General features: G+C 41.6%; 1 protein-coding gene across 4 annotated transcripts in view; it reads right to left on the reverse strand.

The window, feature by feature from the left end:
- The window catches only part of TNPO1 (transportin 1), a 78,059-nt gene that overhangs the window by 4,275 nt on the left and 58,045 nt on the right, over positions 1-15,739 (reverse strand). For 2 of the 4 annotated variants that reach the window (XM_004586159.3, XM_058656405.1), the window contains exons 12-22: positions 14,095-14,247; positions 13,045-13,270; positions 11,021-11,192; positions 9,938-10,024; positions 9,364-9,471; positions 9,084-9,242; positions 8,909-8,996; positions 5,765-5,863; positions 5,498-5,593; positions 2,834-2,909; positions 1,888-1,987 (exon numbers count right to left, since the gene is read on the reverse strand). In XM_004586159.3, the coding sequence (XP_004586216.1) occupies positions 1,888-1,987; positions 2,834-2,909; positions 5,498-5,593; positions 5,765-5,863; positions 8,909-8,996; positions 9,084-9,242; positions 9,364-9,471; positions 9,938-10,024; positions 11,021-11,192; positions 13,045-13,270; positions 14,095-14,247 (1,364 nt within the window). The remainder of the gene's footprint in view (positions 1-1,887; positions 1,988-2,833; positions 2,910-5,497; positions 5,594-5,764; positions 5,864-8,908; positions 8,997-9,083; positions 9,243-9,363; positions 9,472-9,937; positions 10,025-11,020; positions 11,193-13,044; positions 13,271-14,094; positions 14,248-15,739) is intronic. The other 2 variants (XR_009244362.1, XM_058656406.1) reach the window with 2 other exon arrangements.

Here is a 15,739-nt window from a genome sequence, read left to right on the forward strand (position 1 = left end):
GCATCAAAAATGGATTTAAAACAACAAATCAACACTACTTACTTAAAATGCACGGTTTATTCAAACTACCCTTTTCAAGTCTTTCAAATATCCAAACAAGATGCTACAAATCTGAACAGACATCTAAAATTTATGATACTTCTATCAACTCTTAATTTGGTAGATTTTATAATCATACTGATGTTTTCTTTTTGAGCTGTTTAAAAATGGTACCATATTTTTACCAAAAAAAGAAAAGGTCAAGAATACCCAGGTGAGAGGTTGTTTTTAAAAAGCACAGTGTCAAATGCCTCTGAAATACATTTGAGACGTTAACAAGCTTCTCAGGCATTACAAGAACAAGCAAAGCCAGGAGGCTATTTGGTGGGGAACTAAAAAGACTTTTCCTTAGTTGTAATTTGTATGGTTTTAATGTCTATTTTTGTATCAATTCATATTTGTGCACTGATTCAAGGCCTCAATTTAAAAATGTTTGGGCCCGGTGTGACAGCGTAGTGGCTAAAGTCCTTGCCTTGAACACGCCAGGAGCCCATGTGGACGCTGGTTCTAATCCCGGCAGCTCCACTTCCCATCCAGCTCCCTGCTTGTGACCTGGCAAAGCAGTCGAGGACGGCCCAAAGCCTTGGGACCGTGTGAAAAGCCTTGGGAACCCATGTGGGAGACCTGGAGGAGGTTCCTGGCTCCTGGCTTTGGATCGGCTCAGCTCCAGCTGTTGCGGCTGCTTGGGGAGTGAACCATCAGACGGAAGATCTTCCTCTCTGTCTCTCCTCCTCTCTGTATATCTGACTTTGTAATAAAATGAATAAATCTTAAAAAAATGTTTGAAGTACTTTTCTCATGGACATGAAAGGTTTTCAACTTCTTGAAAATAAACTATTGCAGTCAAAGCAAGTCTCTACAGCTTAGTCACTCAAGTGGATACCCCAGACACCGAAGCTCGCACTCAGCAAATCCTCCCCACACTCCTGGACTTCTCATTTGCAGATTTCCTTTCCATTCTACCCTCTCCTCGTATTTTATCTAACCTCAACTCCCACACGTCTGCGTTCTGTTGACTGCACAGACTTAGTATAATTTATGCTTTGCGAGTCTAGCAAATTGACAGGTGAACTGGAGGTCTGACTGGACTCCTCTTCAGGACTGCTGCCAAAGAATTACAACGTCGCCAACTCCAGGCAGTTTCATTTTGGCTTCCAAGAAAACGTAAAAGTGAAAGACAAAACTCCCAGGAGTGGGGCCGGCACCCAAGAGAACTGCCCAATTAAGGCAATTTCAGTGGCTGATTCAATATTCGATGTTATCCATCATTTCTAAGTTTGATTCTAAGTAGCACAAAGATGGTGTCTGAAGCTCAGCAAGTGGGTATTCACACACAGAGGCAAACGCAAAGTAGGCCAGGACAAGAGAAAGGCTGGCCGAATGCAGAAGACCATGACCCCGCCCTGGCACTCAAGCCGCTGACACTATTATTCTATGACAAAAACAGACTTGGGAAACAGGAGCTGGCACTGTCATTTCAAGGTATTACTAACGGCACAGGGACCGGTGCTGTGGCACGGCAAGGGGAGTGCTGGCATAGCATACAGATGCTGGACTGAGTTCTGGTGCAGCACCCTAACACATCTGGGCAGTTGGGAGGCTCAGTGCTCGAGGCCCCTGCACCAGGTAAGAAACCTGAGAAGTTCCGGCTCCTGGCTTCCACCTGGCACAGCTCCCGCCTTTGTGGCCATTTGGGTAGTGAACCAGGGAATGAAACATCTCTGTTTTGCCTTCACTAACTTTGCCTTTTAAATTAATTAATCTTAAAACAAACAAACCCCTAAAATTTTAACTGCACAATTTGTTCGGATGTCACCGTTTTCAAGGCAAACCCTGTGACCGTCTTACTTGGATGACGCCGCTGGGGTTCACACTGATCATGGTACAGATCCCACGGAAGGCTGAGTCCTTCTCCTCATTGTCTCTTATGTTTCTCAGAGAGGTGCACCTATTGAATTACACAACCGAGTTCAGCTTTTGGGGAAGAAACAGGTTCAGTCACAAAACCAATGGACAGTATTTAATGGAATAAGCACCAGATAGATAATGGTTATAATTATAAAGAGTTTTCAGAAAACTTAAGTTTCATTTTCTTTTACTTCCTGTATATTAGGTCCATTTAACCCCATTATAAAAAGTGAAATTCATATTTGCTTAAGAGTGCATGTGAAAAATGGACTACAAATTAACTTAAACCAAGAATAAACAGCAAATTAATTTTTAAATTGTATTATGACTTATATTCCATTAAACACAACTAAAAATGATCTGAATTGAAAGATTATCAGTTGAAAGAAGCAGAACATAGGATATACTGCCACAATATAACTATTACTATACAGCTAATGGAGTAGATGTGTACTTTTTATAACAAGCAAATAAGATCTTTTATACATAACAAATTTAAACATGTATTTCTTAATGCAATCCGAGTTTCCAAATTAACTCTAAAAATAAATGTAATGCAAAAACCTAAATTTATAGAATTTGCATGCATCTTTTTTTTTTCTGGTGGATATTTAAATGCTTTTTATGTATAATCAAGCTTTTAACACAGCAAGCATGTGACAATCTTATCCCATGCATCAATTAGTCGTTAGCCACAACATCAAATCAATATACATCACGATGCTACTGAGAAACCTCACGGACCTGATAGGACAAGATTAGTCACATGGCTGGCAATGGCTAAGGATTGTGATTTTGTAACCAACTGAAAATATATCTAAAAGTGAGATAGAGAAAGAAAGAGTGAAGAAAAATGAATTAAAAAAAAAGATTGAATAATACACACCAGGGTCTTATAAACTGCTGTAGCATGGGGGCCACCTCTTGAGGACAAACGTAACCAAGACGACCAATTGTTATTGCTAAGGTAACGCAATCACGGTTATACACCACCAAACGCCAACCAAGACATGAGCAAATGAGGGGGAAGGAGAAAAAATAAAGAAAAAACAACAAATAACTCAGAAACAGAAACCAACAGAATCTGTGTATGATAATAAACATAAGATCTCACCAGTGCTGTTTATCACCACCCGCTAAAACAAGGGGCAGCAACACATATGGCATACTTTTGGAAAAGAAAAACAAAAGGAATTAAAAAAAAACTCTAAAGATTGAGAGAACACCAAAAACCAGGATTGCTTTCTTCCTTTGCTCAGTCAAGTGCCAGATACTACTGTCAGTAAAAGGCGGGTGAGTGGAATGACGGGTCCATCCAAAGCCGGTCAAAATGGACCGAAAGGTGCGTTCTTCTCTCCAGGAAGCACGGTCAGTGTGCTCACTTCCTTCCGTCTCTGTTGCTAAGGGATTTCCATTCTTTGAAATTTATCTGGGAAATGTAATCCAAATTGCTAGTTCTGGGGGTGGGTTGGGGTTAACAGTTCCCGAGGCAGGGGACATTTGTAATTGCTGACTGTTGGACTTTAAACGTGACGCTAGACACTGAATGAACAGTTTGCGAAACTGCTATGCTCTGTTAGATGTCATTCCAACAATTTTCTGGCAACTTAAAAGTTAATTCACCAGTTTAAAATCATATTTGATACATAAAGCTCTAATAAAGGTAATGAGACAGTCCACTATACTGACATGTGGACCACAGAGGAAAAATACTGATTTTGTTGTAAAGGCATAGCATAAAACACATGATTACACCAAAACAGGCTTTTTTTTTAAAATTTTTAATTTGAAGTGGACAAACATATTCTTCACCAAAACTCAGCAAGTCTTAAGCTTACGCAGAGCAAGTGCAACTCAGAACTGCATTGTGCAAAGGCACACATAAATACACTCGTACGCAACAGGCAAAAATGCAGACAGCAAACCAATGCTGACGTATTTTAATGGTGTTCTCTCAAAAACTTACAGGTTAACCTTTCATAAAGAGAGGGTGGGGGCGGGGTAAAGAAAAATGTTTAAGGATTACTTGAAGCAAACTACACAGAAAATACTAAAAATCCAGCAGATTTATATGAAGCAAGAGAAAGAAAACCTGTGTTCAAAAGACACAAACTATGCAACATTCTCATTAAACAGGCAAGTATGACAATCCGATGAAACATGCGATAAAGCAGATGATGGTCCATCGAGAAAGTTCAGTGTAGGATATGCTGGTTGGAAAAAAGAGGGGGAGTAGCAGCAAACTGAGAAATTGGCTTTACAAAATATCGACATAAATGCTAAATAGGCTGCTAAAAATGATATTCGCCACCGGCCACGATTTTTTATTTTAATAATTTAAAACACTCATTTTATGCGGCCACTCTTGAATTCCAAGTGTGTTTCTTAATGGATTATAATCACACATGGAACATGATCTTAGAATAAAGCCAATTTGTTCGAAGGAACTGCAACCAATTCAGCAGCTGATATCCCACAAGAAACTTTAATATACATTACACTCAACATTTATTTGCAGTTATGCATTCACATTAAAAAAAATATACAAAGTTCCTTTAGGTTCAACAATAATTTTATAGTGGCAAGTGTTTCAAATCTGAATGCCATGTAAAGGTACTGCATTCTGCAGAGAAACCTGACAAGCTTCCAAAATCATTACACATTTTTTGGGGCACTCTTCAGCCAGAACATCTAATTTATTTCGTGAAATACACAGTACCCATACAGCCAAACAGCCTCATAACTTTCATAATTAAAAGATTTCCTTCCATACCAATAAACATGACTGATTCTAGTAATAATAGGATACAATAAATTTTCTGCAGTTTCAAAATTCAAATTAAAATGCCTTGAAAAATGAACTTTCTTATAGGGAAAAACCTTAATTTTTGTCCAATATTTTGGAAATACTCTGAATCACAAAGGCTAATAAGTGTTGTCTTAGAACAAAAAAAGACGGATCTGAATCTAAATCTATCCTGTGTGTCACTAGCAGCAGCTGCGGAGGGCAGGCAGGCCCCAGAGCCCCCGCCCCGTGTGCTGCAGTATGGAAGGCACTCTACCCTCAACATGCTCTCCGTCAACGCAAGAGAAACGAGCCCGCAAAATAAAAATCCTACGAGGAATTGCTCAATTTCCCTTTCTGAAGAAAATGTTATGATCAATACAAAATACATAAGCCTCTGTTAACCAATCAGCCACTGAATTGTAATCTATTTTTGGCCATATTTTTATAAACAAAAATCCCTTTTGCCCACCTCCAATGACTTTCTAATTTAAAGGCAAAATTCAGGATTCAAAGGCTAGTTGGGGTCCATTTTAGGGAGCATTAAAATAAATAGGAGAAAAATATTTTTTTTTGGAAATTTCTGAAAATTGGCTATGGAAATGTAGCTAGAACAGTACATTTCATCACTCAGATTCTAAAACAGCTACTACTAATAAGCTGTGTTTTAAAGACTAACTTTGGTTTGGTTTTTCTGGGCATCTTACTTTAAAATTACAAGGCAACTAATTTTCTCTTCACCGTAACAGTTCAGTCGGATGGTACCTGTGTTCTCTAACAACGTCTTTGGTGTGTTGGGTCTGTTAATGATTTCTACAAGCTGGCGCAACACCATGGGGATGTAAGGCTGCATCTCTATACCTACATCAGCCCACAAAGAGAGAAAAAAAAGGGGAAATGCAATGTTAAATAGCAACATAAGATATTTTGCTTCTTAATTTTGACATAAGCCACACATAGAAACTAAAATAATCTGAAAAAAAAATTACAAAGTCTTAAAGTTATGGCTTTCAAGGGGAAACAAAATCTTACCCATTTGAATGGAGATTTCTCCAATAGCCCAGGTGGCATTGTTGCAAACTGAAATGAACTCTGGATTTAGGTTGGTTCCAAGTATTGGCATGAAATCAGCTACAAAACAAACACACACACACACACATGCACAATGGTAACAGTTGACATGATGTAGTAGCCGGCCTCATCAGCACTACACCCACTGTATTTCAATGTACTAGGTGGAAGCTGAAATCCAGGCAAGAAATACTGAGTTTCAGCATCAAATAATCACAGTTATCAATTATGAACACTTGAGCAATCTTGCCTCATCAGATTCAAAATTCAAATCAGAAGAAGAAACATGATAAAAATATTTTCCTCCAAGCTAGTTTTTCAAACAAAATTGATTTTAAACCTAGGTCTGAGTTTCTTGGGGACTTTCCACCCTCGTATTCAGATCATATCTTTAAACACCATGTTCCACTAACACGGACAATGCTGTCAGGCACTCCCTTCCAGGCTGCAGCAGGAAGCCTGCGAGCGGCTATCCCATCAGAACAGAAAGGCCTGGGACCAGCAGTGCCACTGGAGCATCCCGAGATGAAACCAACTTGCAGAGAACTCGTGGAGCGGCGGGAAGAGGGGAACTTAGTCGTGCTGGGTTAAGCCACCCACTGACATCTGCCATCCTGTGCTGACCAAGTACTGGTTGTTCTGCAGTGCTGATCCAGCTTTAAGCTCATGCATGTGGGTTCCTGCCCCTCACATTAGAGACCTAGGTGGAGCTGCAGGCTCCTGGTTAGCCCTGGTCTAGATTTGGCCTTGGTGTTTGGGGAGTCAGCCAAATAAATTAATCTTTACTTTTTAAAAGATTGATCTATTTGAAAGAGGAAAAGGAAGGGGTGGGGGAGACAGAGCAGAGGGGAGGGAGGGACAGACACAGAGCAAGAGATCTTCCATCCTCTGGTTCACTCCCCAAACGGCTGCATCTTCTGGGCCCAGGCCAGGCTGAGGCCAAAAGCCAGGAGCTTCATTTGGGTCTCCCACGTGGGTGCCATCGCTTGCTGCTTCCCCAGGTATCCGTGGGGAGCTGGACTGCAGCAGCCGGGGCTTGAACCAGTGCTCACATGGGGTGCTGGCATTGCAGGCCGCACTTGAACCTGCTGTGCTTACAGCATGCAGCCCCAAACAAACCAATCTGCAAAAACAAATAAAAGCTCAACTCTGAAAATAGCTTCACAACTGGTAAATAAAGAGTAAGGAGGTGAAGAATTATCCTAAATGACTTGTAACCCAGAAAATGACTTTGCTGATATGGGACTACTACATTAGTGGATTGCTGTGCTGTGGCATCTGCTCATCCTGCAACTGAATTGCCTGCAGTGGTGTTATGAGGTAAGGCGATCTGATCAAGAATGAGTGGCCCAGGAAGGATGCATTCTGTTGTCTCCAGCAAGAAGGCCCTCCCCAGACGTAGCCCAGTGACCTGGGACTTCCCAGCCCCCACAACAGTGGGCCAAAAAACCACAGTGTTCTGCTAGGGCAGCAGCAAATGAACTGAGGTATGGTTTCAGTGAATGTTTCCCCCAACTGTGGCAATTCTGATTGACAGTTTGGGTGAGATCATTGTTGTAGAGAAAGAGGTTGTCTCATATACTATAGGATACTTCGTAGCATTAAAATTTTTTTTTATCTATGCTCACTTGAAAGGCAGAATTCGGAGAGAGATTGTTTATCTGCTGTTTCACTCCCAAGTAGCTGCCATGGCCAGTGGCAGGCCAGACTAAAGGCAGGAGCTGCCTCTAGATCTCTCATGTGGGTTGCATGGCTCAGTCACTCAGTCACTTCTGCTGCTTTCCCAGGCGCACCAGAAGGGTGTCACTTCAGAAGTCGGGCAGCCGACCCTGGAATCAGTGCCCAAATGCGGTGCTGCCACAGGTGGTGGCTTTACCAATACTATATCACTGTGCAGGCCCCTGACCAGCACCTTTGGTCAGTAGCAGCTCCCCTGACAAATTTTCCCTGGAGGGCAAAACTCACCCCAATGAGAACTGCAATTAGACAAATTACCAGAACTGACAACATGCTGCTGAGCAACTGTTCAAAATGGTACACGAAGCCAGTAAGTCATAAACCAAAAAAAAAAAAAAAAAAAAAAAAAAATCTCCTGAACACTGAACCCTGTCCAAACTAAGATCTTACTAAATCCCAATTTCTAAATTTAAGCATCATTTAAAATAATCACAGAAAACAGAGGAATGTATTAAGTGAGAGAAGAAACCTAAGAGTTACAGTGAGACAGTCTCTGTAACAAAAAACCTCAGGCACAATTCTTCAAGGAACACCTGTATGACAATGTGGAGCATGTACTGAAATAGGAACAGTGCAAGCGCTTTGAGCACACACAGAGGCATCGCTGGTGCCTGCCAACAGTGCTGTGTTGGTATCAGAGCTGGGTAGCAGAGGGCCTGCTATATACTTTCTCTACTTTTGTATACCTTAAACATGTAAAATACAATACATTACATCCTTTCATATAAGTTTAAGTTAGAAAACTAAATTAAGTGATAAATACTTATGGTAAATACAGCAAGCTTCCCATAATAAAAGAAATCATTATACTAGGCTTAAATTTAATGTGAAACTCAAAGTTCAGACATAAAATTATTTTTCAAAAGCAGAACTATAAACACAAAAAACCACTTGGGTCAATTTTTAAAGTTTAAACCAAACACTTTCGGTTATAATCCAACATGCTGAGAAAGACGCAGGAAAGAAGGAACACAAAACCCCACATTCATTCATCCAAAGGGTTTGAGAACAGCTCAGGGAGCAGGAGTCGAACAATCCCGCATTCTCGTCACAAAAAAGACAAACAGAAACAAATCATCACTTGTTCTGAAAGTGATGCTCCTGTGAAGTTTCTGATGATGCTGGTTTACCACTCTTGGGTACCTCTGCCGAAGCAGCCAATGGCTTCATCAGGAGCTCTGGCCTTTGATGCTGACTTGCCTGCGGTCAGAGGTGTGCCTCATGGAAATGACAGGGAGACGCACACAAACAAGAGAGGGCTTCCTCACACCCTGCCTGCTTCAATCCAAGCAACTTCAACTGGGAAAATGTGTGCTTACAAAACTCCAAATCTTCGAAACTACATCCCAGAGCATAAAATATTCATACCTATACAAGGTTTAACATGTTGAAAGCAGGCTTTTGTCAGGTCACCCAACAGGGCAAAGGAACTCTGTCGAACTTCTGGCATTTTATCCTACAATAAGAAAAAAGCAATCAACCCCCAATGCACTGAGAGCCCTTCCGATGACACAGAACAACTCTGGGTTCTCCCGAGGCTTACCTGCATGCACTGATACATTAGTGTTAGGATGTTGCTCCGGGCTACCAGCTGCTCAATGTTGCCTCCCAGCCCTTCAGCCAGGCCACTGAGGAGGTCAAGAGCCACTATCATAAAGTCTTTATCTGGAGCCTCGTATTGATCTGGCTGAGCATTGTTCAGCTGAAATCAGACATGATGGTTTGAAAATTTGGCTTTTACTTCATTACCGGAAGAGCATATACACATTATCTGTCTTTGGAAAAGTGTTCATGTTAAGAAGGGAAAGACATAAAGGAAATACCATGGCTTGTGCAAGAGTCTTCTGTACCAGGTTCACACAACGCTGGTAGACGGGTTCGCAGTACGGGAGGAAGCCAGACTGCAGGGCCGTGGCAACTGAAGACAGACACTAGGAAGAACAACGCAAGCTCAGTGCCCTGAGGGTACCGAGGACGACAGGTGTAGGGGACTGCATTCAAACGGCAGCCTGGCTGTGTCTTTCCAACCCTCTCCCGTGGCTGACACTGCTACCCTCAGCCAGGAGAGCTTGTGTGAGTCAGAACTTTCCTATAAAAAGTTCTTGAAAACACCTTGCAGGACATACTGCAGGTGTAAGGCAAATACTACGTCATTTTACATTATGCTACTTCAAAAAGTTTGTGGAAAATGGATTAAAAGCATGTGTTCATTTGATTTTCTTAGCTGAAGTATGTTAAAGTAACAAATTACACATTTATTCAGCATCAACAGAAATGGGTACAAATATAAACTTACTAGTATTACCTAACAAGAACACACATCTGTTCTGAACCGTAACATCTATTTCTGATGAACAACAGTGTTTGAGGAACTTAAATACCACCAGCCCAACATACCTCAAGTAAAGGGAAGAGATCTTTATCTTCGTCCTTTAGCATATTCCATTTCTGAATCAGAGGCGGCATTAACATCTGAATATACTCCTATTTATAAGGATGAAAAACCATTAAGCTCCACTATCACAAGAAACATGTCCACTTGGAATCTCTGACAATTAAAACCCACTTAAAGCAACTCTGTAACATTACAGCAGGCATTTTAGGGTTCATTCTTTTGTACGTAGTCCCGTCAAAAATTCTTCTGACTATCTTTTAATTAAAAAACATTGCTTTAAGTAATACCCTTTTTTTGCAGCAATATAAACATATATATTCATGTGTGTGTGTATATAATGTGCATGATCATATCAAAATATACTACTAGTTTGACAAAAAAAGTCCTCTATACATTTTAGTCTCTTGTGAGTCCTGGGGCCTGTGTCATGTTATAAATATTACAAACTGTTAGGCAGAAACAGAGATTTGCAACCATTTAAGTGACCCCATTCAAACTGAATAATGACCCAAGTAAATAAGTTCACTAATCATGAAAACAGAATAGACTCTTAAAAAACAAAAAACCCACCCCAAAACAAAACCAACTAAATTCACCAGCACCAAAGAAGTAAAAAAAAGCCACTGCATCGCACCAAATTTTTGATTGAGTGAAAATCAAAAGACAACATACTTCTGACTGCTACTGAACAAGTCCAACCCATTTATTCCAATTTCTAATTCCTTTAAATAGTGCGCTCTCCTATGTTGTGTGTTTCTGGAGCAAAAGCCAGTTAGGTTGGGTTATTCTGAAGTTAACAATGTTCACACTGAATTCCCAGCTTCTGGTTTCAACCTCTCTTTCAGATAAACAACAGCCCTCCGCCCAAATTCCAAAGAGACAGAAGGACAAACATTGGGGATTCATGTGTTTTCCACAAAGCCCGTGGTGATATTTGAGGCACGATCTGAAAGGGGGAATACACCTGTTGCCTTTCATATTGACAATTTCTAAATATTGACAATTACACTCCAAAATAACTGATCACCAAATATTGACAATTATTGACAATTACACTCCAAAATAACTTATCACCAGATACTTACTGGTTTGTTTAAATGATGTCCTACGGAGTCGGCTAACGTTCCTATGGCATCATAAAGAATGAGCAGGTTCTTATGCTGGTATTTACTAAATGCGAAGACCAGAGTATCAAGTATATAAGCAAGGTAAGGAACAAGCTCTGTACAAGCCTCCTCTTCCAGGGTAGCAAAGGCACTGTCATTTTAAAAGAGAATAAATCTTTGTTATATTAGAGAAACAACATCTACAATAGACAGGACAGTGTCAAGTTCACAGTATCCCTACGACATGCCCACCTCCTTCTCTTGTTGCATGCAAACTGATTTTAATTAGTTTGTTTTCATTTCACTCCTTCCTTTCCAAGAGGTTGTTACTCACTGGCTTTGCTCAACTCCAAAGGTAAATTAAAAGACTATAAAGGTTATTAGCCCATATTTAATAAGTTTATCTGCAGCTGTCACAATGAATCCGGCAATCTCATTTTCAGGAACCTAATCTGCAACTCTTTGAGATTAATAAAATCTAGAACAGAAATTGACGTTCTGCTTTACACTTGAGCCTTCACGGACACACACTGTAACGCTCAGGGCTCCGAATGTGGCAGAACATGGAAGCACATAACCAGGCTGTAAGTGTGAAGACGAAGGGAGTTAAGCCCAGCACTGAGTGTTCCTGCAACTACTACAAATTTTAAAATGTGTTGAATTAATTACAAGAACCCATACAAAATTAATCATCACAGCCCATTTGTTCAACTTTCTTTCATTTGGATTCAGAATTAACTCCACCAATTACTGCTTCAGATCTTGTAAACTTCAACTCAATTTTACTTCCTATTTAAAGGGGTCAGTAGTAAAGGAACCCTACTCGAAAACCAAGCGCTATAAACATATGTGACAAGCCCTACTGGATCTTAAGAGTTTGTTCCAGTGGGGACCAGCATGAAGGTTCAATTGGCTAATCCTCCCCCTGCCAACACTGGAAACCCATATGTGTATTGGATCATATCTTGGCTGCTTCACTTCCCATCCAGTTCCCTCTGGAGGCCTAGGAAAGCAGTCGAGGATGGCCCAAAGCCTTGGGACCCTGCACCCACGTGGGAGAAGGCTCAGATCGACAGAGCTCCAGTTGTTGTGGCCATACAAACCAGTGGATGGAAGATCTTTCTATAAATCTATCTTTCCGATAAAAATAAATCTTAGGGAAAAAAAAGCTTATTCCTGGAAGATGGAAATGTCTTTAATCATGCAAGTCTAGTGCAAGAGTCCAACAAGGAATGTTACTAGAACAGAGCCATATCCATGAATAGGAATCTGCCAGAAGATTTATTTTTATTATTATTTAAAAAAATTATTGTTTTTATTGTTCATGATTTTTACATGGTTGATTAGGGCAAGGGCTACAGGAGGATGGGGAGACAAGGAGAGAAGCCACACCCAGCCTTCCAAATGCCTCTGTACCCTGGGATGGAGGGCAGCCACCTGATACCACCCCAGGGCCCCCCCACCGGTGTGGAGCATGCTTCGAGGAGGAGCCATACCATCACCACTTCAGATCATTGACAGAATTAAAAGAAAGGGTAATTCTGCAGTCATGGCAGTTACTGAGAAAGGAAAGCAAAGAACCAAGTCTCCCGAGGGTCCCACTTAGATGTACAGAAGCGGGGCGGGCACTGGGTCTGGTGGCCAAGATGCTGGCTGGATGCTCACAGCCTACCAGCTCTGGCTCCCGTCACTAACGTGGGAGACCTGGAATGGGTCTTGGGCTCCCGGCTTAGACGCAGTGCAGAACTAACCATTGAAGGGACAGAAGACAAGCGCTTTCGAACTACTACCACCAAAACCTTTAAAAAAAAAAACAAAACCAAATACCTCTGACAATCGCCCCGGCAACCCCCCACCAAGCAGAAGCAATGAAAACTAAATTGTGTGACATAGCCAGAACTAGCACTCCATCTATGGTTTGAGAACAACACTCCGACTATAAGATTCAAAACGACTCTGAGTTACCCACAGCACAGTGACTCTTACTGGAGGGACCACCCCACCTGCAGGCGGCTTCCTGTACTCTCTTGTTGCTATCCAGGATGCGCTTTAGCAATTCTGTCATTAATGGCTTCAGGTATGTGTCGGGTGGCTGGCTGACTACCCAGTGTGCATAGCGGCTAAGAGTCCAGCACGTTATGGACCGCACGAGAGCCTTTTTATCAGAGAGGCACTGGATAAGGTGAGGAATGAGCTCAGGGAGATACGGAATCATGCCTTGCATACAGCCTGGAAAACACAAAATGACAGAAATGTTCTCTTAAAAGGCATTAAAATTTGATTAACACAAAATTATTGCAGTTGAATCCTAAAACTAATGCATGTGGCCATGGAAAATGTCAGTACAGTCTACTATATTACTACTGTAACAATATGCACCAGAATTACTAAACAACTGAACTTAGAGCTTGATATCCTGTAGCAGGGCCAGGACACCATTTCATCAACTGCAGCTCTCACAAGTGCCTGCAAAAGGTTTCAACTGCTCGTTGCTGGCTGTCTGCAGCCAGTACAGAATGAATGATAACCTTAACAAAAATGAAGATGCTTTGTCTCTATTCACGCTTCCTGTACTTCATGAGAATTCTAACTGTAACTTCAAACAAAAAAACAATTAAAAAAAATCATAGCTATAGGGCTTGGTATGGTAACCTAGTGGCTAAAGTCCTCGCCTTGCACGCATAGGGATCCCATAAGAAAGGTTCATGTCCCGGCTGCTCCACTTCCCATCCAGCTCCCTGCCTGTGGTCTGGGAAATCAGTCAAGGACGGCCCAAAGCCTTGGGACCCTCCACCATGTAGGAGACCCAGAGAAGTGCATGGCTTTGGATTGGCTCAGCTCCAGCCGTTGCAGCTCACTTGGGGAATGAACCATCGGACGGAAGATCTTCCTCTCTGCATCTCCTTCTCTGTGTATATCTGACTTTCCAATAAAGGTAAATAAATCTTTCAAAAAAAAAAATCATACGTATAATAAAGTAACAATCTTTGCCTATAAGGTAACAACAACTCCTAAAAGAAAACTAGTCTGAGTACAATTCCACCTGGACTTACCTTCAGCAATTGCTCCTAAAACCAAGATGCCTGATTCTTTAACAACCCATTCATGATGAAAGAGTAATTCTTTCAAAAGGGGCAGGATGTGTGGCAGCAGCTCATCGCGATACACGTTTGCCAGAACATCCAGGGCGGCGGCAGAGCACTTTCCTAAGGAAATACTGAGTTAGACCATGCTACCAACTTCCATCTTAATGCTCCATTTTAAATGAGGAACTGTGTATATATAATGCTCTATTAATACTTCACAGTTTCAAAGAAAGAAAAAAATAGAAGGTAAGTCTGTTACATGAAAAGTTCTATTAAAAAGAATAATTGCTTTTTTTAGGACAAAGGCAGCAAATTAATCACTAAGACAAGTCTATTCCATACATGACTGTAGTACTAGAAATTCTTCATTTTCATGGAAAAGACAAATACTGTTGCACTTAATTCACTGCTTCCAGAATATGATGCCCAGCCCAGCGTTCCAAGTCCTTGGCTGGTGCCTGGCTCATCAGGCACTCTAATCACTTCAGAGTTACCAGAAATTCCAACGTTTAAGTAGTGGTTCTTAATTGGGTATTCCTCAGGGGCTACCTGGCAAGGTCTGGAGACATCTGGTTGTTAAACTGTGTGTTCACAGCATCTTTGAGGTCCAGGGCGCCTCCATAACAACCAACTACACGACCCAAAATGCTGAGGCTGAGGAACTCGCACTAGAGGAGTGGGGCTTCAACTCAGAGGAGAGTAAGAATGCAGCCCAAGGGTGTGGAGTTTTCCCAGGGTGAAATCAACTGGCAGCTCTATGGCTAACGTGGATCGGTAGCTAAGACTGAAACTCACACATAAAAACTTAGGGAAAACTTGACAATGCTTTCATTTCATAGTACCAAAACACACAACTTGTGAGAAACAATTTGAGGTGAGAAGCCTTTTTGAAGAATTCCATGATGATTAAGATCAGACCCTCAGGGATATACAAGCCCCAATACAATGAAGTGCCTCTTCACATCCACTCAGACTGCCCGAAATAGAGTAAGAAGCGGCACTGAGCGCATGCAGCACGTGGAGCCCTGACACCGGACGCCAGCACTGTGGACAGTACCCTGGCCGCTCTCAGAGTGAGCAGTCACTACATCGTGGCTTGTCTCACTCCTTAGTGTGCATGCTAAGGTACTAAACACGTCCAACCACACTCACAGTATCACCCACATCCACCAACTGATGAATGCGTGTACTTACAAACGAGAAACGACATGTTCCTCTTATGCAATCTTGTTTCATATTGATAATTCTATGTCATGGACAAATCATGCAAACATTTTGCTAAGCCAAAGCAGCCATTCACAAAGGTTTACGTATTTTATGATTCCAATTCTATCAATTCTATCCAGAGGTCTGGTACAATGGCTCAAACAGCTAATCCTTCCGCTTTAAGCTCCAGGATCCCACACAGGCACCGGTTCATGTCCTGGATGCTGTACTTCCCAACCAGCTACCTGCTTATGGCTGGGAGAGCGGTAGAGGATGGGCAGTGCCTTGGGACCCTGTACCCTTGTGGGATACCAAGAAGAAGCACCGGCTCCTTACTTAGGATGGGCTCAGCTCTGGCCATGGTGTCCATCTGGGGAGTGATGGAAGATCTTTCTCTCTAAATTTG

Source organism: Ochotona princeps, chromosome 28 (assembly GCF_030435755.1).
Source record: "Ochotona princeps isolate mOchPri1 chromosome 28, mOchPri1.hap1, whole genome shotgun sequence".
In the NCBI taxonomy this organism is placed as follows: domain Eukaryota; kingdom Metazoa; phylum Chordata; class Mammalia; order Lagomorpha; family Ochotonidae; genus Ochotona; species Ochotona princeps.